General features: G+C 41.0%; 1 protein-coding gene across 3 annotated transcripts in view; it reads right to left on the bottom strand.

Annotated features, from left to right (window-relative positions):
• The window catches only part of ADGRL4 (adhesion G protein-coupled receptor L4), an 82,424-nt gene that overhangs the window by 7,655 nt on the left and 47,158 nt on the right, over positions 1-27,611 (bottom strand). For 2 of the 3 annotated variants that reach the window (XM_083620879.1, XM_083620880.1), the window contains 9 exons: positions 27,160-27,233; positions 26,184-26,363; positions 25,892-26,075; positions 23,858-23,974; positions 22,524-22,717; positions 18,577-18,753; positions 15,807-16,010; positions 14,882-15,102; positions 13,089-13,155 (listed from right to left, as the gene is read on the bottom strand). In XM_083620879.1, the coding sequence (XP_083477005.1) occupies positions 13,089-13,155; positions 14,882-15,102; positions 15,807-16,010; positions 18,577-18,753; positions 22,524-22,717; positions 23,858-23,974; positions 25,892-26,075; positions 26,184-26,363; positions 27,160-27,233 (1,418 nt within the window). The remainder of the gene's footprint in view (positions 1-13,088; positions 13,156-14,881; positions 15,103-15,806; positions 16,011-18,576; positions 18,754-22,523; positions 22,718-23,857; positions 23,975-25,891; positions 26,076-26,183; positions 26,364-27,159; positions 27,234-27,611) is intronic. The other variant, XM_083620881.1, reaches the window with a different exon arrangement.

Raw genomic sequence — 27,611 nt, 5'->3', positions numbered from 1 at the left:
AGTGGGCAGGCATAAGGATGTTTGGAACAGTGACCCCCAACATGGACTGATGTTTCCAATTCAGGCATAATGCCCAAAGAGGGGGCAAAACACCTCTATGATGTATTACCACACTTAACAGTTCACAATCCCTTGTGCTTAGTAATAACTACTAGGTAGTTAGTGAAGAAACAACCTGAGACAGTCCATCTTTTCAGGGGCTACTTAAAAGACCTGAAGAAAGTCTTGGGGGTGGGGGGCAGGGAGACGAAAGAAGAGAAGTCCAGGCCAGGAAGTTTATGTCATGCATTTAACACATTTAATATATTAACTTTGTTAAATACATGTTTGCTAATGTACAATAAATGTGGAGGTCAATATGAATGTGGCAGATAGAAAAATGGGGCTAAGGCCTTTCCCATGCATACTGCATTCCTAACACCAAACCCCGAAGAAGCTGTTTGGAGGGAATCTGCTATTAGCACCAATATTTAAAATTCTGATATACATAATACTTCTGAAACCAACAGTTCTTGAAGTTAATTATACAATTAATTTGACCATTATAATAATTATATGCAGGCTTTTATATAATATACATATTCTGGTGAATAACAGAGGAAATTATTCACTTTATCTCTAGCTGGCATAATGTGAGTTTGGAATGCTCTTATTATAAGCGGGGCAAAATGTAGTCGGAACACAAAAGGGTGATACTTGGAGGATGCATGAAGTTTTAGGAAACTAGATAGCTAATGTAAATGGCATCAGCCTAATCATCTAGTCTAGACAATGCTCTCATACTCTTTGACATCTAGGTGGCATCTAAGTGGCAAACTAGGAATTTAATTTCAACTTCATGCGTCTCTGTCCTAATTATGGGTTGGTTTTGGAGTGTAGTTCTGCTCATGGAATGGTCATTTCAGGTTTGCACTCATGGAAGAGACGAGGTGAATTTCACTGATTCCCTATTTACCCATCACCATGCATCCTCCCATCTACTTTTTAATGTAAGGATCCCTCAAGCATAGTGTGAAAAGTAGTGTGAGAGGTTACCAGAGGAAATGGGAATCCAGAAAATTGCTTCCTGACTCATGGGTAGGAGCTTCCACAGATGGAAGGGCACCATTGGATCTAACCCAGTGTGCCTCCTGTTGTATGTTTAATTCTTCTTTTCTCCATTTTAAACATACCTGCCATCATCTCCCTTAATTTCCATGCCCTATCCCTCTCTTTCTGTCTTCTGCCATGCATCTTTCTTTGCTTCCCTCTGTTTTGAAAATTTGATTATGTCATTTTAAGTGCTTTCTCAAGATACGTTCCTGTAACAATGGATGCTATCTCTCCGTAGATTTGGAGACAGTATTTTAATGCTCACATTTCCCTCCCCATATTTTGTGCCACACCAAAGTCCTGGTGCTTGAGATACACTATATATCAAAGTTTCTAAGCTCGTATGGAATTTACAGATGTCCTTTGAAAGTTCTTAAGTGTTTAAGTAACAGTTTTGAATATATTCTTAGAAAGGTGGGTCCCCTTCCCACCTGTTTTTATTTTGTGGTCTTACACCATCTGCTGTAAGTGGGTGAGTAGTTGAAGTGTACTAGAGGGAGAATTAAAGTTGGAAACTATCGTCTGAGTTTTAAATACACCAAGAACACTCATAAAAGCAAGATGATTCTGGACAAGAGCCAACTATAATTCCTATTGCTTGACAAAGGAAAAACCTTGGACTTTCCTGTACAATTAAATAAACAAATACATGGCTTCTCATATACAAAAGAATGTAGCTTTCAACCCAGAGCCACCCACATGACTCTGGTCCTAATGGTGTAATTTTCTGCTTGTGAGAGATCTACTAGTATAATCATTCACTTTCATTGTGTGCTGTTCATGGTTAGGACTGTTTAACATTAATGGCTACTAGTATTTATTGTTTTCTTTTTCATTGGGTGAAATGACATGTCGGGTCCAAATAATGCTGTTAATAATGGGATGATGTTAATAGCGGGAGGTTCAGAGATGCGACCCATGAGGCACAATCCACTGGAAAGATCTCCTGCACAAGTCCCATTGAAACCATGTGTATTCCTCAAGAACACATTAAATGACGGATGGAAGATGTGCAAAAGCATGGTCAAATGTGCCCTGCTGTAATTTCGATGTCCTGTATCATAGCTCTCATTACCTCTTTACATCATTATCTGTGGTAACAAATAATGAGCTGCTGTAAAAAGATAGGTTATGCAGGAGACTGAAATCTGCAATTTTTGCATTCTTACATCAACACGAAAAGGCTTATGCTTTTTCCTCAACAGTAATGTGAATGCAAAATCTAAATGGGCAGCAATGAAATTAGCCTAATTTTTTTATGTTTAGGTAGCACAACTCTCCACTACATCCCCCCAAATGCACTTCCCCTCCAAAGCCACCCCCCTTTGAGTTGGGAGAAAGGATTCAACGAATCTATCACATATACATGGTTAGATGGGTCAGATATGTGTGGGTCTCAAAATCAAGTGAAAAACTCTACACTGCATTTTCCAAAATGGGAAAAACTCAAAACAAAACTATATTGGGAAAAAGGTCACAGAATCAGAGAATCAGAGAGCTGGAAGGGACCAGAAGAGTCATCTAGTCCAACTGCCTGCAGTGCAGGAATATTTTTGCACAACATAGGGATCAAACCCATGACCCTGAGATTAGCAGAGTCTCATGCTCTACCAACTGAGGTCATATGAATCCATCATATGATTTTTTTTATAAAAAAAACACAGCAAGGAGAGAGGTAAGAAGAGAGAAGGGTTATGTCATGATAAAGGCTGTGAACACATGACCAGCTTAAAGTGCAATTAGTTTGTTCTTTTTCTCTGTTCCCGTTGAAGTTGGTTTGGGGGCAAACACATCAAAATGCAGTGCTTCATAGGAAATGACAAAATAGATGTGGACTGTGGCTAATGTCATGTGTACACTGCTTCCCAAACCAGTGGTGGGAACACACTGGATGCAGATTAAATGGGAGTGTGTGCATAGTCAAAGAATTAAGGGGAGGGGGTATGGCTGAGTATTGTTTAGTAGCTCAACAGGCAATGCTGTGGTGAAATGATCCTTTCGGGTTAACAAGCTGAGAAGCTTGTCTTCCACAGATATCCATGAGAGCCAAGGACACTTATTAAAGTAGGGCTACTCTCAAACAGCAGGGAAACCCATTTTCAGTGTCCAACTGCGAGATTGCTTCCTGGAAGGAGATTCAGAAAGAAAAGGCTTCTTGGCTTTTCAGGGAATGCAGACAGAATACGGTAGCCTACAAATCCGCTCCACTTCCCAGTGGGGAGAAGTTGCGGTGGACCACGTGGCCACCCACTCCCCTCCAGGAGCAGGGGACGAAGTCCCACATCACCCAGAGGTTTCCGGCCACATCATTCACCAGGCAGCCAATCTGCTGGCAGGGGGCGGGGCGGACGGGCATGGATGGGCCCCATTTAAACTGAGGCGCGAACCAGAGAGCTTCCTCTTGGCTCGCTTCCTCGATCGTTAGGCACTGATTGATCTTATGATGGGGGAAGGGAGGTGTGGCCATCACCTGCCCCTCCAAGCTTAAGGGTATTCCATTAAAGGAATCTGGGGGTGTGGATCTTGTCCGAAGCCTGGGGTAGGGCTAGGGCCATGCCACGACCCCATCGGGAAACCAGGGGGAGCTTGAGTTGGTTTGCATTGACAGGGCTCCCCCTACTGGTGGTTGAACCTTACTGGACTCCCAACGTGATGGGCAGGAGTCAGATACAGTCGGGTCAATTCCAATGTCTAAGCCAATCCTGCTCACATTCTGTAACCAATGAAGTTGTGGCCTAAATTTGCCCAATAACATTAACCTAATATCCATGTCCTTGTGTCTTATTCATCAACAAGGGGGTGGTCTCAGGGTCTCAGCATGCAACATTTTTTCTTTCTACTAGCTGTCATAGAGAAAGATGTACTGGTAGCATTACAGGAATACTGAATGGACTGAATCGAGATTCTCAAGTTATGAGAACGTGAATCTGGATTATTTCCAGGTACAAAGGATATTGGATCATTCTTGTGGTCCCCAGCTACAGCCAAGCCTGTTGTGGGGTAGCGATTTGTATTTGTCCCTGAAACTATTTCAAACTGCTTGATCCCAAAGGTATTTGACAAGGCATAGCTGCCCATACTGTAGCTTATTTATATTCTTAGCAATATCTGATTCCACAGCTTTCTGTGTAAACAACAAAAAAGTAAAACATCTTTTAAATGAAAAGCTATTGAACACTACAGTATACAAAGAAACCTGCCAATGTACTATTGTGCCTGTTTACAGATGGAAAAAACAGCAAGTATGAATCATTGTAATTCTAAGTTCCTTCAGAGAGAATTACAAGACCATATGATATCCTAGCTTGTTAGATTTTGCATTAGGATCCATGACTGAGTTGTAAGACATCCAGACAGCTCCATATTGAGCACACATCTGAGGAATACAAGTTATTTCATCTTCTGTTGGCAGTTTGCTTAAACAGCTGGCTTTGAATGTGTTTCTTGCCTTATGCTGGCATACAGGAAGAAGAGCTGAATTTTGATTTGCCTAGCCATAGACTTTGTTCAGAATTATCCAAAGAAAGGCCACGAGCATCTAATAGTTTTCTAGAGCAATTTTTGGTGTACATATATATGAATGCTTCACTTAGATTTTGTCACCTCAGCTTCAAAGGAGAATAATTTCTCCTGCCTATTCATAGTGGGTTATGGGAAATCTGATGGTGTTGGCAGGAGGAGGGTGAAGCATGTTAAATTGCTGTGAGGAGAGTAATTAAATCCACCAGCTGTAATTTTTGTGGTAATGGGTGGCATTTAACAGAGGAAGACAAATTTTGATGATGGAAACCTCAGTTTGAAGAATGAGGGAGAAGAAAGGATATTAGAATAGGCATAATACACTGTCTTGGCTGACTGGTAGTTAAGGATGGATGGCTGAATCAGTCAATTCTGCTTTCTCTCATATTCTCATTTCCCACTCTTAAGTTGAGCATTCCACATTTCCACATCAGTTTCAAATATTTTGAATAAGTTCTCATGAAAATTCAGCAGCATTTTTACTGTGAATTTCTCCTGATAGACATCTTTTAATACACATACCTTTGCAAATCAATATTGCTCTATATAATGCAGTTCTGAATGCTATTTTCACAAACATATGCCTTTCCATGCAGATTTTACCCTTATATATGCATTTTTTGTACACATTATTTTGCCGGACAACTGTATTGAAAAATTCAGAGAAGTGTGAATGTGAAAAGATGACTGGGTTTTGGTTCACACATTGTTTCAGAAATAGCTTCTTCTATAAATGTAGATCAGATTTCTCCCCTGTCCCAATCTGGTAGGCATTGCACTAGGGGAAATGTGGTCTTTAGCAGTTAGGCAATGCCCTATATAGTATGACATGCAAAATTACATATGAACTAAGACGAAAGCCCTACAATGTTTTGCCTTAGTGGGTTTGTTACGATTCTTGTGCAGTAACTTTTAGACAATAAAAGAGTTACTGTTAATTTTCTGCAGTCTCTGGCATTCATTAACTTAAGGCAGGGATAGTGGAAGCGTATACTTACTAATGTTTTTGATCCCCTTCCTTTGTTTTCTCATTTAGCCTGCGTAATAATTGTGAATGTTTGTGATAGAAAATAGTTGTTATTTTTACCTGCCCATAGTCTTTAAGATGGGATATAATTACACTGAAACAAATGAATGGCAGCTTTCTAAAGATATGACTAGGAACAGGATGGGAAACATGACATGTTCTGCTTTAAGTTGCTAACAACCCAACAGAAGCCCATTCAATGAAAGGCAGGTGCATGACATTGCTTTATAGTTTATTTCCTTTAGCAATGACAAAAAGCTTCCAGCTTCTCTCCATTAACCATCACTTCGAGCAGCAGTGAAACTGCAATCAGTAGTGCTGTAATGTCCTAAAAAAGACCCAATGGGAATGAAGCTATGTCATGATGTAATGTCATGATGTAACATTGTTCCCTTGGCCATTGTTGGGCAAAACAATGAGATATTTAAATTCAGACATGACTCACTAAGAACACCATCCTATCCATACCAGAAGTCCACCGGCAAAGTCACTTGGAACAATGTGTGTAAATTCCATTGGGCCATTCTGTGGGTCAGTTCAGTGCTGTGAAGCTGCTGGCTGAAACTCTGACAGTACTTCAACTGGTGACAAACACTTTGGTCATGGGAAAGAAACTGGAGAATCTCCTGCTGCCTCTTCTCAAAATGGGTAAGTCTCATTTGCCTCCTCCTAAATTGCCTCACAAAATGGCTTTTCTCCCTGCACACTTTCAAATGCATCTTTGCAATACAAATCTCGCAAGGGGAAAACATAGCTTGGAGGATGCAAGGCAGAAGGGTAGTTTGTGGGAAAAGAAATTATCTTCACACAATGCACAACTTCTCCATTTTCAATTGCCTGCTCTGAAGCTGCTTTTTGAAAAGAAAGAAAAAGAAAAGGGGGGATTATATCATGGTTCTAATATGTGCATTTGCACATAATGCGCCGTTAACCCAGAAGAAAGCCTTCACTTGTTCGTACAGTTAAAATGCTAGCCATTGGGATGATAGGTCTTCACAATGTTTTTCACAGAGCAGGAGAATGCCCTGATGTTGTCTTACGAGTACATATATTAATACTTGATATTATGTAAAATAATTCTAGAGTTAGCATAACCAACCATAATTTTTAATTGAGTGCTAAGGGTTTTAAAATACACAAAAATCTGTTAATGCATATGCAACAGATCTGTGTTGACTTGGAGTCATAGTCACAGTAGAACCCATCCAATCAATTAATCATAGATAGGGGTGTCCCCCCCCATTCCTCTTCTTCACACAGTAAGAAGAGTGCTTGCTCTTACAAGGTGCTATTGTTCCTGCTGTTTTTCCTTGTGCAGTCCCAACGATTTCAGAAAGGCTACTGTGGGTGGCATGTTTGCAGATGTAGGCAGCAATCTCAAATGACTGGTTTGGGGACCTGCAGATGCTGGTGAAGCCACCCCCCCGCCCCAGTATGCAATTAGAAGTTGCCCAACATTTGCTTGAATTAGCCTGTGATTTTATATTCATTTACCTGGAAGTAAGCCCCATTGAACTCAGTAGGACTTCTGATAGGCATAGGATGTTAGTGGATTATATATGAATGTAAATATCCCATCGAGACCGAAGGAATTACTTCGACGTCCATTGTTAGGCCAAGTCTTAATTGCTCCTCTCACTGAGGCAAGCTATAATTTTTTTGCATCTTTATGCCCTATACGTTTTGCAACTGTTATTATTATTACAATTTATACAGATCTTAATTGGCAAAAGCATTCCAATTTTACTCGGCTCCATTCTTACTTTTCTGTAATGTGCAACAACACTCTTTTGTACCTGCATGAAAAAATATGAAGCTGAACAGTGCAGAAAGTGTGTGGGGGGGAGCATTATAAAAATAATTAAGGTTAAACTGCTTGGAGGCAAGTGCAATCAAAACAATCCTTTACAAACTGTACTGTAGCTGAACAATTCAAAAAGCAACTATTCTGAATATAAGCAAATTCAAAGGGAGACGATCCCCTTTTGTACCCCCCCCCACCTTCTGATAGAAGACTACTGAAAACTGTCTGGTATCAAAGCTTCTCATGGATAAGACCTTCTGCAGCTCTCTGTTTCTACAAAAAAAGAGACAACCCAGGAAAGGGAAAGCTAATTCTAAAGATTTTGACACACTACTTCTGAGTCTGTTGAGTGCTTCACATTCAAAACTTCAAAAATGAAGCTCCCAAATCATCTCTTTTCTACTTTCTCAGGCTCTCGCTCAATAATTGATGAAACCATCTATATGCTGATGTCAAATCTTAGAAAAACGGGGATGGTGGTGGTGGGGAGAGAGATGTCTCCTGCTGCTCTTTTAGTTATATACTTGCTTTAAAAAAATATCATATTAGATATGGCTCCTTCAAAAACGTCTGATGTTCAGGAGCAGCTGCATAGGCATCATTCTCCCCAATGACCCTTATTATCAATGTTAGAATTAACAAGCTTGAATTCTGATGTGCAATCTGGCATGAATGAGGACAGATTTCTGTCTTCTGGCTAACGGATGGGTGAAAATGCTGCTTCGGTGCTGTTCAGTCAGGATGGAAGGGAGTTAAGCTGATAACAATGCAACAGCTTAAGCCGGAAAACGAAAATGTATGCCATATTAATTGCCTGAAATTGCACACAAGCTGGCAGTCAAACAATGAAAGGTATGTCTTGCTGTCTGATTTCTCTCATTATCATCTCCCTGATGAATACACCTGCCCAAATGCTTTAGTTATTTCCTCTAGTTTGACACAGCACTGGAAAATATTTAAGAACAACAACAAGAAGAAATACTGGGAGGGGGAAAGAAAAGAGGGGAGAAGAGATTAAAGGTTTTGTGAAGGGTATGTCTAATTTTTGAAAAAAAAATATTGTTGAAAAACTGGACACAGATACCAGTAATAAATCCCACTGAACTCAGCGGGACTTGCTTTTGAGTAAGACATGCAGGCGCTTCAGGGGTCAAAACAGACATGACATTAATTGCATGATTGGAAGTTTAAATAGTTGGTATTCAGCACCAGCACTGTGTGCAGGGGAAAGTTTCATGTTTAACCCTTTCCCCTATGTATGGGCCTGATGAAATCCAGTCCTCCCACAGTGGAAGTTATTTAAGAAACCCACAAATGGGGCATTTTGGGGGGCAGAGCTGGAACAGCACCCTTTGCTGCTGTTGCATGATGTCTATGGGCCTGATCCAGGCCTCTTCACCATACCAGCCTTGAAGTCTGTTCAACTTCAAGTGTATTTGTCCCTGCCCCCACTTTCTGCACTGGCTGCGAAAATGGTGATGTCTCTCAAGCCCTGTTGTTGCTGGAAAAGGTTTGGGTTAACCCCTAAATAAATATAATAATTATTTCACCCTATCATTTTATAGCACTTCTTGTCCATGGATCATAATTATTCTTCCCTACTTATGCTGGCAGCTTTTCTTTATTTCCCAATCTCCTGCACCACCTTCGTTACTCTGTTTTAAAATTAGATAATTGCAACCCCCCCCCCATCCTACATGACTTGTGTGCATTGATCTAATCTGAAACACAGCCTTAGATATATTGGTTGCAGTGCTGGAAAGGCTGTTAAGAGAAACAAGTTGGGGAAATTATCTTTAGCTTGCAGCTTGTTTTATGCAGGTTTAAAGTACTCCTTTCCCCCTGTAGTTCAATCTATCAAATGTCTGACCCAGTCCTTTTCATGTATACTTACCCAGAGAATAACAATAAAAAATGCTTGATATGATCAATGAGGCTAATGGCATGCACTTCAGAATTCTAATGGCAGATTGGTATTAATGAGTACGTACGTTAGAGGGGAAAAGGTGTTGTTGATATGCTCAGAGAAGAACAAGTGCTTTTAGAGAAATGTCTAAGTGAACTAGGCTTTTCTATGAAGCCATGTCAGATCTACCTCAAAAGAAGTATCTGAAGTACCCAAAGAAATCTACAGGCATGCACTCATTAAGTTATATGCAGCCTTCAAATAATATCACAGCATAGTCTAACTCAATAAACTCCCCCAACACAGGTCTTTGCAATAGCAAAAAGATCTATTTAAAATATACACCTTGTATCTACAGGACTGTGTGAATAGTTCTGTCTGCCCAAGAGAACTTTGGCCTTGTGTTTCTTCAATACTTCTCTTTTGCAATGGAAAGATAGTTCAAAAACAGTTGGGTTTTGGCATAGTGGTCAGCCTCTAAATGGAGTAAGATGAAAAGTCCCACTAGGCCCACGTCTATTGTCCAAGCCCTTTGGTGCACCCCAAGGAGTTCTTTGGATCTTGGCTGAGATGTTTTCCTGCTCACTAAAGGTATAATGTTTCTAAGAAAGCAGTAAAGCTGTGGCATATTTGTGTGTGCTTTACTTGAGAGCTGAAGTCCAGAAAAGATTGCTTTGAAAAGGCTATGAAATTGTTGCCATCTACCCGAAACAAAACAAAACAAAAAAATTACTTCCAGTAGCACCTTAGTTTGTTCTGGGCATAAGCTTTCGTGTGCATGCACACTTCTTCAGATACACTGAAACAGAAGTCACCAGACCCTTATATATAGTGAGAGAAGAAGAAGAAGAGTTTGGATTTGATATCCTGCCTTTCACTCCCTTTTAAGGAGTCTCAAAGCAGCTAACATCCTCCTTTCCCTTCCTCCCCCACAACAAACACTCTGTGAGGTGAGTGGAGCTGAGAGACTCCAAAGAAGGGTGACTAGCCCAAGGTCACCCAGCAGCTGCATGTGGAGGAGCGGCGACGCAAACCCGGTTCACCAGATTACGAGTCTACCACTCTTAACCACTACACAACACTGGGTGGGGAGGGGTATTACTCAGAAGGGAGGTGGGAACAGGTGATTGGCTGATAGGTGTGGTAAAGCTGTTGACGACTGTTTAATGACTGCAATTGGTCTTACAGGAAAAAGCAAGGGGTGAGATGGCTAAAATAGCTTTATCATGTACAATGAGCTAAGAATCCAATGTCTCTATTCAGACCAGGTCTCTCCATGGTTTTAAGTTTGGTAATAAGTTGCAATTCAGCAACTTCTCTTTCCAGTCTATCTACCCATTAGTGCTTGAAAGCCACAATCATGTACAGTTTCATTCTGGCGGTTTCAGTTATTCTTCTAATTCCTGCTCCATAAAACAACACAGTGCCCTATTTCTGAAAACCTCTGCCATCTTGTTCAAAATAGCTTCTTCACTCCATCCAGGCCAAAAATAAAAATGGAATGCAACTTACTGAAACAGAACACTGCAAATATTTATGTTAACAAAATTTGTAATGTTGCCATACGGAATCTATAAGCAGGGGTTACCCATAACTCAATGCCTCTCAATGAATGACAGCTGCCATTATATTTTGGATTGCATTTCACTTCTTCAACCTGAAATTCTTGTTTGCAATTGGGTACTAAGCCATATTTACTTGTGAATATTTCAAGATGTTTTGATTGTCAGGTTAACATCATTGCTGATGAGTTCAGGAATGTGTGCATGAACTCCAGGCATCTGGGCATGTGTGGGGCAGTACTTATGGGTCCCTGGATCAGGAAAAACCAAATTATCCTTTGGCTATAATCTGAAAGAGCTTGTATGTAGGTTGGTCCTAATGGTGTTCAGCACATTGGTTCACCAAAGCTTCTCTTAGTGGAATAAGGATTTGATTCTTCTTTCCTAATGAAGACACCACCACTATCCACTCTGAAAGGTTGAAGTAACACAGAGTAGCTGAAGTATGGAGAGGAAATCAGTAAGAAAAACCCTTCCCTTTCCACTAATGGAAGCCTTTGTCGGATCAAAGACAGCCTTCTGTCTGTGTAAGGGATGCCATTGGATACAAGAGATGGGTGTGTGCGTTATTTTGCTTGCCTTTTCATGAGAAACTGCTTAATTCACACTTCTTGAACCAATACACAAACTAAAACACATATATCTTTGAAAATTCACACTTTTCTAAACTTTGCAGTGCAGTTATCCAACCATATGTACAAAATATGTGCTTTGACATGCATATATTTGTGAAAATGCATATATTTGTGAAAATTATATTAGGGGGAATTACTGGGGGAGATGTCAGTGATAGTCAAAAACTACACAACATTGTATTTATTAGGAGAAATTCACACTGAATTTAATGAGGGATTTTTTTTATTTTAAAAGTGCAAATTGTGGGTAAATTCAATCATGCTTATGATTATCTATTAGTTGCTTTCCTCACAAAAGTGGCTCTAAGCATCTTACGAAAACAGTATTACAGTAAAAAGCAAGTAACCAACCATTAAAACCTCACAATCCAACTATACCAATAAAAGACTGGTCTTACAGACCCCACCCCACTAAAGCAGGCTACAAATACCTGAAATTCTTCAAATTAATGCCCAAAAACCAAGGTTAAAAGGAGAAGTTTTTAAAATTGGAAAAATGAGAAAGTGAGAGAAACTGAAACTGGCAGATCCCTATTAGAAACAGCCCTCTATCTATCTATCATCTATCTATCTATCTATCTATCTATCTATCTATCTATCTATCATCTATCTATCTATCATCTATCATCTATCTAATCTATCAAACTGCTTTATAGATTGATAGTTGCAGTATTGTGTGCTACTTTAATCACATTTTATTAACAAATAAATAAGGACCAGAAGCTACAGCTTAATTGCCTACTCACAGCATCTGCTCTATCGCTTTGCCTTCTAACATTTCTTACTTGATCTCAATCCATTTTTACATGTGTAACTTAGCGGCACTTTGAAAATATCTTCATGCACTCGAGCGTGTTGTTGTTTTAAAAAAACACACACCATATTTTGCTGCTGTTGTTTATAATGGGACACCAAAAGTTTCAGAAAGATCAAACCTGAAAACATTTCCAGTAGGAATTAAAAAGGCTCCTTTTTCCCAGAAGAAATAGAGGCTATCAATTCTTGACTTGCCTGCCCATGTGAAATAGTGGGTTTTTGTCTCTGATGTCGCAATTTTGTTTAAAATAGCCTTGATGATGGCAGGGTACACGCGAATGATAAAATCATAAAGATGACAGCCTAATCTTCAAAGATGACCGATCACAGATAAAAGATTAAGTAACTCAGCATTTGAAATACCAGATTATCTGTCTCCTGGCATAGTGTCTGTGTATCCCTCCTGCTGAGTTCTGCAGAGATATCACTGACATGTAAAGATGCTACATCTTACATACCAGAATTGCTACAGAGAATGCCGTTCCCTCAGGCCGTCAGGTTGAAAGAAACAGACCCTCAAATGAAACATTAGTTAATCAAACATATGTCTGCGAGACAGGCAAAGTAATAGATAAGCATATTTCAGCGTGGCTATTTAAAAACAGCTAAAATAGTTCATTTTACCATATAATTAGCACTCACAGGTGGGACAGCGATGGGTTAGTGATTATTATACACCTTTTATTATCAATTTTATGCACCCCAATAATAAAAAAGCCATACTTACAAGAATGATTAGACATGCTGGTCCTATAAAACTCCATATAAAGTTGTTCTTTGTGCTGAGCCAACATCTGAAAAGTAAACAGCGCATAATGTTTGAAATTTGCTTACAGATGAATCACGCCTGTCTTTGGAATCAGGTGTTTCTGAAGACTGGAAATGACTGCTAGTTGTGATGACTATATATTACCTCCAGTATCAGAATCAGTATGCTTCTGGGTACCAGTTGCTGGAGAACATGAATGGAACAGTGTCATTGAGTTCATGGCCTGCTTGTGGGCAGGGGCGGATTTAGGTTTGATGAGGCCCTAAGCTACTGAAGGTAATGGGGCCCTTTATATGTCCAGCTGTCCTTTGTCAACAACAAATTGTCACTGTTTTTGTGTGTGTTGAATATATGCTATATGGTAATTTATGGACCTAATAGGTATGTAGGTTTTATTTTATTTGTTTTTTATCTTATATTTTGGAAATGTAATCCAGTTTTTTTTTCCTTTAAGTTTTTTAGGGGCCCCCAAGAGAGTGGGGCCCTAAGCTATAGCTTGTTTAGCTTATATGTAAATCCGACACTGCTTGTGGGCTTCCCATAAGTATCGGGTTGCCCTCTGAGGGAACTAAATGCTGGCTTAGATAGGCTTTGAGTCTACCGGGCTCATTTTGTGTTCTTACATTATGGCCACTAATGTGGTATTCCTCATTGTGGGAAGCCTATCGCTGAGGGAAGCCACAAGCCTGATTGTCTGAATTACCAGACTAGTGACCCTGCGTGATATTTTTTTTCACCCAACAAATCATGTCAAACCCAAAATAATAGTCATCATAAAACAATGTTGAACAACACCCCAACCTCTGAGTGTTGCGAGATTCTTTTATCAATGCTGCGAAACCATTTTGTTGTGGTTTCAGCAGAAGGAAAAGAGGACCATTCATTTCACAGAAGGGGGCAGTTCTGTACAGGCATGATATGCCCAGTGGCGTAGCGTGGGGGGTGCAGGGGGGGCGGGCCGCACCGGGCGCAACATCTGGGGTTAGGGCAAATCCACGGGTTAGGGGGCGCAAATCCACGGGTTAGGGGGCGCAAATCCACGGGTTAGGGGGCGCAAATTACTTGCCTTGCCCCGGGTGCTGACAACCCACGCTACGCCACTGGATATGCCCACCTCCTTATAGATATGGCAGCTTGGATTGCACATCTGAGCTACCACAAGCATAAAAACCCATCTGGATCAGGGCATATGCCTTTGTGTCTAGAACTTAACAGTGAAAATTTCCATAAGTATCACAGTATGTATTCCCTGCAACCCAAGAAGCAGATGTGTGCAATCAAGTGTCCATGCATTCATACCCTGGTGGGTGTGGATTTCATGCACAAACGTGCATCTGTCTGGGGCTAGATTCCTTCATCTAGTACTCAGAACTGCCTCAGAATATCCAGAGACTGGATTGATACCAGTGTGCACAGCACTGACAAAATGGCAGGGGTTGTGAGCATTAGCTTCAATAATCTGTTTGAGGGAAGAGTAGATTGCATACACCTTTCATAGTTGCAGAGAGGCCACACATCTCTTTCTGAAAAATAACCACCATAGTCGTCAAAGCTGGCTGGGCCAACCGTTTCTTTGATGGGTAGTCACAGTCCAATATAATGTACACAGGAGTGGCAGGCAACTCACTGTTATGTGAACATAGTTTCCTATCAGAAACATGCTTAGGTGATCACATCTCAGTGGGCTGATGCAGGAAGAAGTCATGTCAGAACTAACTATAACTAAAGTCAATATGTAAACAATGAATTACACATCAGTTCTTTCGTAGTATTTGGATCCTAGTGCGGCAGAAATGCCAACCACCACTGCTGGGCTCACGTAGCCAAAGATATAGAAATTCTTGTGTAAGAATCCTTTATTGTAGATTACTCCAACAACTATAAGGTACAGGTGAATGCCTTCGATACACATCCACGCGAACGCAGCTAAGAGGAAGTAATGGAGTAATCCAGCAGTGATTGAACAGAATAGCTAGAAGGGAAAACAGAAAAAAGCGTAAGTGAATAACATAAAAGACTCCATATCTTGCAATGCAGGTTAAAAATGTTGTCATAGTACAGTACCAGCAAAACCTCTTCCACTGGAAATTTGTCTCGATAGGAAAATGGCCCAGGCCCTGTCATTACTTTTCTGTAAGTACACAGGAAACCACCAAACCCATTTCATTTTAAATCTCAGACCTCATGCTCATTTCTTTTTGCCTGTGTGCCTACAATCACATGAAATACACAAACTGACGAAGCAGATGATATATATTTTCCACAGAATGTGTTCAACCTTATATATACCCCCCTGCTCCACATGTGTATACAAGCAGTCCCTTTTTACACTGAAACAAGACCAAGACAACCCCTACCGAAGTAACACCTTCTGATATTATTGGAACATGGTCAATTTAAACTCAGTTAAAAATCTGCTTCCATTTTGTCTTAGTTAAGGCTCCCATTCTCAGAGTGGACCTCTGGCAGAAGACCCTTCCTTCTCTTCAATGAGGCTTACACTTTCTGAATGGGATTTCCTGGAATCCTTAAATGAGTGTTTTATCCACAGCTACTTGTGGGTAAAACATTCACGGGGAAACTGGTAAATGCTACTTGCACCCCTGAAAAAGGCACTTTAGAGCACACATTTGCTTTCCTACCCAACATGAAATGGCATAAGGAAAGGCCACGTACCTTATTATTGTTCATGTTAATTCCAACAAGAAAAATTAGCTCAGCCAGAAAAAGGCTGCAACAGAGATTTTTGTGAATTGTTGTCCTTGTACTTTGAATTTCGCTGAAGAACCAGAAAGTGAAAATGCACATGGAGAGGCAGATCAAGGAGATAATTATTCCAAGCTGAGTAATTCTTGTGAGAATATAATAATTTTTGTCATCCTGGGAGGGGGAAATAATAATATAACATATTGGAGAGAATGGCTAAAGAATAGCTTCTTTAAAACCTCATTTGATAATGGAGTTCTGATTCTATTTCATTTCCCCCCCTCCATACTCCTTGTTAAAATACCCAGCCAAGTTATTGGTTGAAATGCTTTACACATTTTTTAATTGATTTTATTAAGGTACTAGTTGGCACAAGGAAGTGTGCAGGGAAAAATCATAGAACTTGGACGATAGGACTTATCTCCCCCTCTGCCTGTGCCTTCTAAATTTGCTCTGGAGGATTGGGGGAAACCCCAGAACAGGTTTTGGGGAGTGCAGTGGAGGTGCAGGATATCTGTTATCTGGTTTTGCATTGGTATGCCTGGATAAATATAGATATTGATTTCTTCAGGGACTGTAGAGATCGTCAGATTGAACTGGCAATTATCTGTCACCAATAGCCAGAGAGCCCAGCATATTTCTTTTCCAAGTAGCTGTCATTAATTTAACTGCCCGTTAATACCTTATGACAGAATAATGTAATGGATATCATTTGAAGTGCTTAGAAAATTATCCCACTCAAAGAGATGGAGCATAGATCTGGGTTTTTTTTAATTTTATTTTTAGAAAACGAAAACAATTCACTCTTGACTTGTCTTGTAACTTGCGCCTCACTTGCTTTCAGATTAATATTTTAAACCCAAATTAAGTAAACACCCCGCAGATGCAAAACACACTCTTGTATTTGAGGACTCCTCATGAGCTGCAAAGGAGTCTAAGTATAACTCAAGGGAGGGAGCTTTTTATTTTTGGACAGAGGATTTAGCCGACTTGAGAGTATTAGCACAAACACATTGCATTGACACATGCTGGGCTCTTCATGCTGACAGATTCTGCTTCTTAGTTGCTAAAAGCAACTTACAATTTCAGTTCAAATGTGAGGGGTTTTTTGAGGAAGCGTTTTGACTCTCTCTCTCTCTCTCTCTCTCTCTCTCTCTCTCTCTCTCTCTCTCTCTCTTTCTCTGTGATCACTTGGCCTGTATTTAGAATCCATGTCCATTTTATGGCGATCTTCCTTTAATCTGATCCTCAGCTATGTACTTCTTTTTAAATTTCTTACTGAGAATATTTCAACTGAACAAAATAAAATAGAAATAAAAAAGTGAATAAAAAAATCTAAAAGGAGGGGAGATGGTATGTTATATCACTATATATGCAAATGACTACAATTCCATATATGCTTGTCTAATATTAATGTTATTATACACAGCAGTTGTCTTTGTTGAATGCTAAGTGCTACATATTGGAAATGGGTACACACAGCCATCACAATAAAGTATTTCCACTTTTTTGTATCATTCTACATTGGCTTTTTCTTTAAATAAAAAGCACTATGGTTTTGAAAAGTCTGAAGTTCTGTTTGTTCATACATTTCTCTTTAGCCAGGTTTACTTCTGAGAAAAATTGGCCTATTGCATATTCTGTGGTCATATCTGCATCTTACATAGTTTATGCCACTTTAACCAACCTAGCTTCCCCGAAACAATCCTTGGAACTGTAGATTGTTAAAGGTGCTGAGTATTATTAGGAGGCCCCTATTCCCCTCACAATTCCCAGGGTTTCCTGGGAAGATTGATTGTTAAAGTGTTCTGGGAATGGTACCTCTATGAGGGGAATAGGGGTCGCCTAAAAACTCTCAACACCTTTAACAAGCGACAGTGCCTGGGAATCATGGGGGAAACCGTGACTGTTAGTGGCATAAATAGTACTTTTACAGCTGCTCAGTGACCGTGAATGGTCTCTCTGCCCCGTTTTCTGTTTGTAAAATGAAGATAGTAGTGACTTAAGTCTCGGGGTTATTGATAAGCATGAATAATATACGGATAATAAATATTATGGGAGTTGAAAAATGCTCAATGGCAGTTAAAAACAAATAATAAACGGGGGGAGAGTAGAGCAGTTAGCACCCATTTAAGAGATAGCATGTGCATTACATTGTTATAGGGATGTGGGTGGCACTGTGGGTTAAACCACAGAGCCTAGGGCTTGCCAATCAGAAGGTCGGTAGTTTGAATCCCCACAACGGGGTGAGCTCCTGTTGCTCGGTCCCTGCTCCTGCCAACCTAGCAGTTCGAAAGCACGAAGTGCAAGTAGATAAATAGGTACCGCTCTGGCAGGAAGGTAAACGGCGTTTCCGTGCGCTGCTCTGGTTCACCAGAAGCAGCTTAGTCATGCTGGCCACATGACCTGGAAGCTGTACACTGGCTCCCTCGGCCAATAAAGCAAGATGAGTGCCGCAACCCCAGAGTCATCCATGACTGGACCTAATGGTCAGGGGTCCCTTTACCTTTACCTTTACATTGTTATAATGGAATATTCACAGTGTGAAGTTCAGGGACATCCTAACCATGAAAATATCTACTGCTGCTAAAGAATTATCCCATTGTGTATTTGCTTGGTGAGAATAAAGTGATAGACCAAGCGAGGAAGGAAGTAACAATTTAACTGCAGAGACCAATTGGTTCTACACACAAACTATCTAAAGAAATTAATAAACACTATATTTAAAAAGAGCACTTACAACTTCAGAGTTGTTTGAGGACATCAAAACAGCAAAAGGGGTAAGATGATTGCATCTGCATGTGGTATGGGTGCTATTGAAATGTGCTCGTTCACATCCTTCTGTAGACCAGTTTCCTTCCATTGTGTCTTCTGAATAATTCCAAAATGCACACTTAACATCTTTTTTGTCTACAGTCTGGAACAGAAGGAAAATGTTTAATGGATGGCAAGAGGCAAAAAGCCACTCAATAAGAAGTATCTGCTACATTAGCAGAGGCAATTCATCACAATGCCTTTATTCCACAAAACCCAGAATCTGAACTGTTCATAATTCAGGTTCAGGAGAAACACAGGAATAAAAACAAAGAAAATCAAAACAGAAAGATGAAACAAGATAGGTAAAAGAAGGTAGACTAAAGAGAGGAAGGAAAACTACACCTGCTTTCTCCTTCTTTTCAAACATTGTTCCTGAGTTTTAGAAATCAACAGTCCAAATAATGGATTTAAAAATGTCTGTACAATTAATATGTTTGCTCCTGTCCATTTCTAGTGGGCTTATTTTGACCAGGACTTGCTAATTCTTCTCTTTACAGAGAGTGTATTTGACTGTACTACAGGCCTTGGACTTTTTGCACCACCTAACCTTCTAGTCTTTGAAATGGGTTTGTGGGAGGAGAGGTCATTGTTTTGTTGTTTTTGTTTTAACTACTTGTGTGTCAAAGCCCCCAACCCACCCCCAGGAGAATAAGGACACTAGGACACAGAATTTTAGGTTAATGTTAATGGGCAAAATTTAGGCCACAACTTTATTGGTTACAGAATGTGAGCCATATTGGCTTAGGCATTGGCACCAACAGACTATATCTGACTTCCTGCCTGCCTTGCAGGAAGTCTGTAAGGGTAAACCACCAGTGGGGGGAGCCCGCCAATGTGGATCGACTCGAGCATCCCCTGGGTTCCCAATGGGGTCATGGCGTGGCCATAGCCCCTTCGGATGAGATCCACGCCCCTGGATTCCTTTAACGGAATACCCTTGAGCATGGAGGGGCAGGTGATGGCCGCACCTCTCCTCCCCCACACATCACTATTCCAATGCCTAACCGCCACATGAGCCCAAAGCTTGCTGCCAATACCCTCACAACTGCAACCAAACTCCTATTCCTTTGATAATATCAGCCAACCAGACGTCATTTCCGCCATTGGAAAGATGAACGCCATCTGCCCAATAGAGGGCCTCATTGCTGTAGGCAATTCCTGGGTGGCAAATCACATGGCCACCCAGTGCCAACACCTTCCATGTTACAGCATGATCCAAGAGTTTCCTGGCCTTGTTAGTGGCAGCTGGGCAGCGAGCCAAATGTGTCTCTCCATGAGTTGTGACCATAAAATAGCCATTTTGTCGAAGGTTATTGACAAGTCCTCAAAGTCCTTTTTAATGCTTAGTCTCAAGTTGCCCGATTGGCCACTCACTGCCTGGCATAGCCGGGCCCCCTCAGCTTAACATGGGACACAGTCCCGCCCCAACGCTGAGGTGGGGGTGGGCCTGACGGCGAGACCGCAACCCGCCCCCACTCAGAAGTAGAAGCGGTTTACTTGTGTTTTTACCTAATATTTTTATTCTGTGAACTGCCCTGAGATCTTGTGATGAAGGGCGGTCTATAACTCTTAATAATAATAATAATGTCCCATCTTTCTTGTTTTAGGTCCCATCTGCACCATACATTCAAATCAGCATCATGTCACTTTAACAATCAGGGCTGTAGTTCATTAAGGGAGTGGAGAGTTGGCAGAAGGCTGTTAATTACCTCGCAGAACAACAATTCCCAGAGCTTCTGGGAAGAGGGATTGATTGTTAAACCACTTTGGGAATTGTAGCTCTTTGAGGGGCCTTAGAACTCTCAGCAACTTTAACCAACTATGCTAAGGTCAGCCTGGATAGCTCAGTTGGTTAGACCATGGTGCTGAAAGCGACAAGGTTGCAGGTTTGATTCCCGTATGCGACAGCTGCGTATTCCTGCATTCTAGGGAGTTGGACTAAATAATCCTCAGAGTCCCTTTTCCTATTCTACCGTTCTATTATTCTATGATTCCTAGGATTCTTCAGGGTAAGTCATGACTGTTTAAAGTGCTATGATACTGCTTGCCTAGTCTGGACTTTCATCGTCCATATTATTGCCCTTATCCTCCTGCAAAACAACATCAAAACCAAAAACCTTTCCTCGGCTTACCTGCTAAAGGTGCATACTGAATCATACCCATTTAATCTTCTACTTTTTATTTATTTATTATATTTGGATCTTGAGTGCCTTCCCCCCCCCAAATCATGATGACTTCTTCACAAAAGCCCTGGGAGGTAGTAGACAAGGTCAATACATCGTTACTTCGCCAAGAATACTGAGTGGGATTTATGGCTGAGTCAGGATTTAATCACAGGATTTAATGCCATTCTACTTCCTATCAACTTCTGTCTATCATACACTATGTAATATCATGTCTTTTAGCACAGGAGGAAAGAAAGTAATTATATGAATTTCTCTAAATTTTCAGTGAAACTGTTCTTTTTCTGCCCCCGCCCCCCAATTAAAAGACTTTTGAGTCATCTTTCAGGTCCATTGCCCTACCAAGAAGAGATACAAGATAGTTAATGAACTACAAGCACAATAAAAATAGCAATATAGAAAAAGAAACTCAGAAAATTATGCTCCTGAAAATGATAAGTAACTTCATCATAGAGTGGCTAGGGAAACCCAGCTGGATGGGCGGGGTATAAATAATAAAATTAGATAATAATAATAATAATAATAATAATAATAATAATAATAATAATTGAATTGCAGATTTGGAAGGACAATCTGCCATACAGGTATTGAAGTTGCACCTTTGGCATTATCAGCACCAGGCTCTATCCAGGCTTAGCACAGCAGCTAATGAAAAGCAGACTGAAATAAAAGATTTTAAGATTTTTTTTAAAAAAAAAATTTCCGGTGGTGGGACTATAAATACCTCCTGGGGGAGGATATTCCACAGATGTGAGGCTGCTTCTGAAAGGCCACATCTTTTGAATCTAGCAACTTCTGATCATCAGGCTAGAGAGCAGAGCCCCAGAAGCTGATCTTCAAGCTCAAGCATAGAATTGTAGAGTTGGAAGGGATCGTGAGGGCCATTTGGTTCACCCCTGCAGTAAAAGAATCTCTTGCCCAACTTGGGGCTCAAACCCACAACCCTAAGATTAAGAGTCTCATGCTCTACCATCCAAGCTATCCCAATATCCCATTCTCATATTGATGTAGGTAGCCCTTTGGAAAACCTGATTACAAACATCTAGGGTCATAAATAACACTTTAAATAGGACCCGCAAACAATAGGCAGCCAGTGTGACTGGTACACAATACAGTAGGTGGGATGTGATCTGATTCTTTGTCCCCCTCAGGCATTCATACTGCCACATGCTGTACCAGCTGAAGTTTCCAAATAGCCTTTAATGGCAGCCCACGTACAGCAGATTACAGCAATCTACTGCTGATTGCCCACCACGTCACCTGTTTGTGCAATGCAGCACCAGGACCATTAACTTCAGTGCCCTGCTAAATTTTGCTCATCTGCTTTTGCCTCTCTAGGCAAACGTGGCAAATGCAACAGATGCACAGCTTGTAAATGGAGAATGTTGAGAGGTGAGGAGGAGATTCGGATTACGCTAGCCAATTATTGACAATTGTGTAGTAGAACCAACATGCAGTTATTAGTCTTGTCAATCCCTATCAACACTTTGCAGCGCTAACACACTTCCTCCCTGGCACTTGCTGAGTGGAAATCAGAATTGTAATTTCCCCTCTAATCATATTATATACACATATCAGCAAATGACATAGGTGTGAGTGAACAACCAAATGAAAACAGAGTAGCTCCTTGTTACAACATAATTGTAGGCTTACTTTTAATCAGGCGATCATTAGAAAGAAAACCTACCTGTGCATGTTTTAAAGTCAATGTTATTTTCTCTACTGGGTACAGCATAGGTGGCGTGGAGTGAATTGCGACAGCTATAACTGATGACCCTACTGTCTCTCCATGCTCTGAATTTTCCTCCAGTGAGAAGTTCTGCGATGATGAGAAGAGAGAGCCAATATTGCTGTACCGCAGAAACACAACTGCAACGGTGCCTATCAATCAAACAAACTGTGCTTAGTGGGTTGTAGCTTGTTTCCTAACAACCCTGAAGATAATAAGGAACTGACAAATAATAGATATCTGTAATTATTTTGCATGAAATATGCATAACAGGATTTTTTTTTGCAACACAGTTATTGAAAAGGTTAAGAGACAGTAAAGAATGTCTGCCTCTCAAGACAATATAACCCACCAGTATTAAAAATTAGTGTTTGTGATGCAAAATAAAGCAGATGGGTCCAAACTTTCCCTATTGTGACTGGAAGGGCTCCTTTGATTCAGAGAAGGCATTGAAGTCCAGCAGAGGCTCCTGCTGAAATGAGGAGGAATATTTTGTTGTTGCTGTTGGCAATTTCCTCCATTGCTCCTGCAGCTCCCAGTGCCACCTCCCACACTGTTCTCTCCCCCAAACTTCCAGAGGAAATATTCAGGAGGAACAGGAAGCTGCAGGGAGGAGGAAACTAGCAAAACCTGCCCCTCCTTTCCTCTGATGTCATAGAATCGTTGAGTTGGAAGTGACCATGAGGAACATCTATTCCAACCTTCTTCAATGCAGGAATCTTTTTGTCCAATGTAAGGCTTGAACCCACAACCATGAGACTGAGAGTCTCATGCTCTACTGACTGAGCTACCATGTTTTTGCCTTTGAGAAGAAATCTGCTCACGTGAACTCTGGATCCAACCCTGTGCCAGTGAAAATCTGTTCTGAAGTGTTTGGGAGAAGTTTGCAGTCTAGAAAAAAAAGTGGCTTGGGAGATGGTGGGAGAAGGAGGAAATGAGTGAAAATCACCTCCCCACTTTTCCTAGCAGAGAACATCTGTTGGGCCTTGGCTCCTTCTGTGTACAGGTCCATTCATGGAAGTTAACTGGATCTATTCCAGAGGTTTGTTTTGTTGTTGCTTTGCAATTATGCTTTGAATATTTCCAAGAGCAGGCATTTGATCCTTGCCAAGGGTGCATCTCTAGTGAAATATCTTTGAGAAATCACTGAAATTGCATCATTGGGATTGGCTATCCCAAACAATCCTGAAGGATTTACTTTCCTGAATTTTGCAAAGGAGGAGGCTTCTGGAAAAGCCCATTGAACTTCACTTCTATAGTCTTATTCCTTGAGTCACGTTTCTCTCCCTAACCTTTAGAAGTAGTTGCTTCCTTTTTCTTTGCAGAGACCTTTATAATCTCTCCTCCCAACTGCACATGCTGGTGAATGTGCTCCATGCGCTGTATATCAAAGGCAAGAACTTTGAAAGCTGCAAAAGAAAAGAAGAAAGGGGGAAAACTCCTTTGGAAATCACAATTACATCCCAGCCTACTAAACCTCACACTTCTGCAATTAGGTTTACACTCAGCTGAACATTTATTACAGATGTCAGCACAAAGTCCAGCCAGGTAATTTAAGAGCGAAGACGCATGCACACACACGCACACACGCACCATTGTGTGGTTCATATTTGTTCAGGAGTTCGTTAGTTCTAGTAGGCACAAATCTTTTATTTCCATTTTTGTACCTTTCCTTGGAAAAATGCAGCCCCTAATTTGCTTTGCGTTCAATGCATTTCCTAAAGAATAATGGAAACTACTTTCAAAGGAACAACCTTTTTATTAAGAATGCATTTCTGAAATGGAATATCAATTGCCATCTTTAAAAGCATAGTACCATTGAACAGTTTTTATTTTATAATATTTGGAGGTAGAAATGAATATTTTATTATTACTACACAAAGATACAGCTACACAGAGTACAGCTGCACTGCGCTTTAATGATGTCTGTTGCTGAAACCAAAGAAAGCAACCTAATATGAACTACCCTGGACAAAAAAAAAGGACATTAGAGGGCATAGAGTCCTTTTTGTTGCTTTGCTCTGATCAATGTAGTGCTTCAGTCACCCATAAGGCAGCAGAAAGGTCAATCAGACGGTTAAAAGCAAAGCAAAACAAGCATTTGACTAATGGGGTGGAATTACTTAGCTGGACTGCCTGTTACTTATAGCACAGAAAGCACACACCCTTGTGATCTGAAGTTTCCAGCAAACCAAATATCAGCAAATGTTTTTGAGAGCAAAGGTCCTCTTGCCAAGGTTGTCCCGCACAGCTGACTTATATGCATCACTGGCCGGCCAGGCATGAAAGCAGACAATGCCTGGCCAACCATCAAAGTCTTTGATTGGACTGGCCCATTTAAACTTCAGGTTTGGGTGGGCAATCACGCCCAGCAGACCGGCCAACCAGAGAAATTCCCAGGTAGGCAGCTGGCAACATGAACTCTGACCACCCAGGGATGGCGGCTAGGATGGGGGGGGGGAGGTTTCGAAACCCTCACCCACCTGGGAAAAGGTGTGCAGCCATTTCAGAGCCTAAAAAGTAATTCCTATTGGGGCAGCCTGCAGCTTATGCACTTCTATGATGAAGTGTTGCAGTTTTATGATGAAATTTTGAGGTGAAAAGCTGGGTGATGTATGCTAATGGGACGCAGGTGGCGCTGTAGTCTAAACCACTGAGCGTCTTGGGCTTGCCGATCGCATGTTCGGCAGTTCGAATCCACACAACGGGGTGAGTTCCCGTTGCTCTATTCCAGCTCCCATCAACCTAACAGTTCAAAAGCGTACCAGCGTGGGTAGATAAATAGGCTTCACGGTGTCCCATTGCACCAGAAGCGGTTTAGTCATGCTGGCCACATGATCTGAAGAGCTGTCTGTGGACAAACACTGGCTCCCTCAGCCTGAAAGTGGAGGTGAGCACCACACCTCATAGTCAAATTCGACTGGGCTTAACCGTCCAGGGGTCCTCAACCTTAATCTGTATTCTAATAGACTGAGTTCTGCAATGGCATGGCACAGCTGTGGTTACTACTCACTAACTAGCCATGGCCAACTGCAAACTCTCTGTCTCAGTTTTGTGTCTGATGCTGACCTATCTCATATGAGTTCCTGTGATGCCATGATGCAGCTCCTGGAAGACACATGCAGAAGGCACAGTGAAGAGACCCTTTAGATTTCCAAACACAGAGAGAGCTGGACAGAAGAGTAGTGTGAAGACAAATGTCTTAATTGAGACTATACAGCAACAGCCTCTGCAAGGCATTCACACAACATTGCTTCCAATATCAACAGTCTGTCCTGGAAGGAAAACGGGAACAGTTTTCAAATCATTTGCTCCCTTTTGCATACCTAAATCACTGGCATTAACCTCCACTTCTGTTGTCTTTTGAAAGCTCTGTGACATGAGTGCCGTGGTTTCTTCTGCAGCATGCATCAGTTTAGTGAGGCTTCTTCTTCTGTTAACTTCCGGGATAGCTTCCCACGCTGCAGTTTTATCCTTCTGAACAAAATTGTTCACAGTATTAATGAATTCCTGTTAGATTAATAATAAAAAAGTACTTTAGGTTATGTACTATATCTTATAAGTGCTCCCCACCCTGCAAAAATAGATCAAATCTGCTGCATGGCTCAATTCACTTACATTAAGAGTTAGATTATAGAGCATTTCATTGTCAAAAATCGTGTTATTCACGATGGCTAGCAAGGGAGAAGATACAGATAATGCTTCTATGTAGGAAATCACATCCACAGGTGAAATTTCCCCTACAGTGTTTTGATTGATTTCTTGTAATACAGCCAGGGGTTCTTTTATTTTTCTAATCTGAAAGAAAGTTGAAACAGTTAGGCATGACATTCCTAACATTTACAGTCAAATTCATATACATTCATATTCATTTATCAACATTAGTTAACAAGATGAGCCGACATGAAAGAGTGAATAGAATATTGGATGTCGACTTGGAAGGCTCAAGGCTCAGTCTATTCATGGCTTACTGCAGGGGTATTAAATCTGTGATCCTCCCGTTGTCACTGGATTCCAGCTCCTGGCAGACCCAACCAGCGTGGCCAAGGAATGATGAGAGCTGTAGTTGAATAATATCTGGAAGCACACAGGTTCCCCAGACCTGGCTCACTGGGTAGCCTTGTGTAGGTACCCATCTTTCCATATAGACTGTACCATATAGGGTAGCTGTAAAAATAAATCTGGAAAACCCAGTGTACAAGCAGGTGTGTCTAACACAGGACGTGCCAGGTGCAGGGCTGGTCCAAGACATTTTGGCACCTGAGACAAATGACAAAATGGTGCCTCTCTCCACCAGAAAAGAAGGGGTAAGTGAAGATCTACATCATGAACAATGGTGGCAACTGCCCCGTGGATCCTGCTGCCTGAGGCAGTTGTGGCACCATAGATGGACTGGTGCTGGTCTGATATGCTGCAATAAGCAGCCATAATGGCACTGCAACTGTCAGGCAGCCCCACAGCCCAAGTAACGTATGCCATTGCAGCTGCCATCTTCTTAAGATTGTAGTACCAGAAATATTATCAGTATCATTTCAGGACAGAGGGAAAGTAAAAATAAGATTTGACAATAGATAAATATGTGAGTCTTACTTACTTTGGCTAAGGTTCTGTTAATATTTTCAGCTATGCAGTCATAGTTCAGTTCACACTTTGGCGCTGGGATTGCTGCTGATATTAAAAGGGGATATTAAGGTCTTGGCATACAGTCATTTCAGTCTGGCTGATAACTAAAGCTCCAGACTTCCCCATTTGGTATGTTTTAAAAGCCAGAGATACTTTTTTTGGTTAAATTAGGTTGGATTTGCATGCAGCATTGTGAATGGCTCGACATATATTCATTCATAGCTAACTGTGAGATGCAGGATTGAACACAGGGTAATCTCTTTGGGGAGAGATATGTACCAAACCACATACGCTCAGCATGTATCCAAAATTGAATTGGACTCAAAATAGACGAATATCACCCATTCCTATTTTAAAAGCATTTACAAAGCCATGGATAGCAGCTACCTTCGAAGAAGATGCATTTCTCCTCCTCTCACACAC

The sequence above is a fragment of the Podarcis filfolensis genome (genome assembly GCF_964270895.1).
Source record: "Podarcis filfolensis genome assembly, chromosome: 6".
Taxonomy (NCBI): Eukaryota; Metazoa; Chordata; class Lepidosauria; order Squamata; family Lacertidae; genus Podarcis; species Podarcis filfolensis.
This window is presented reverse-complemented; position numbering and strand designations above follow the sequence as displayed.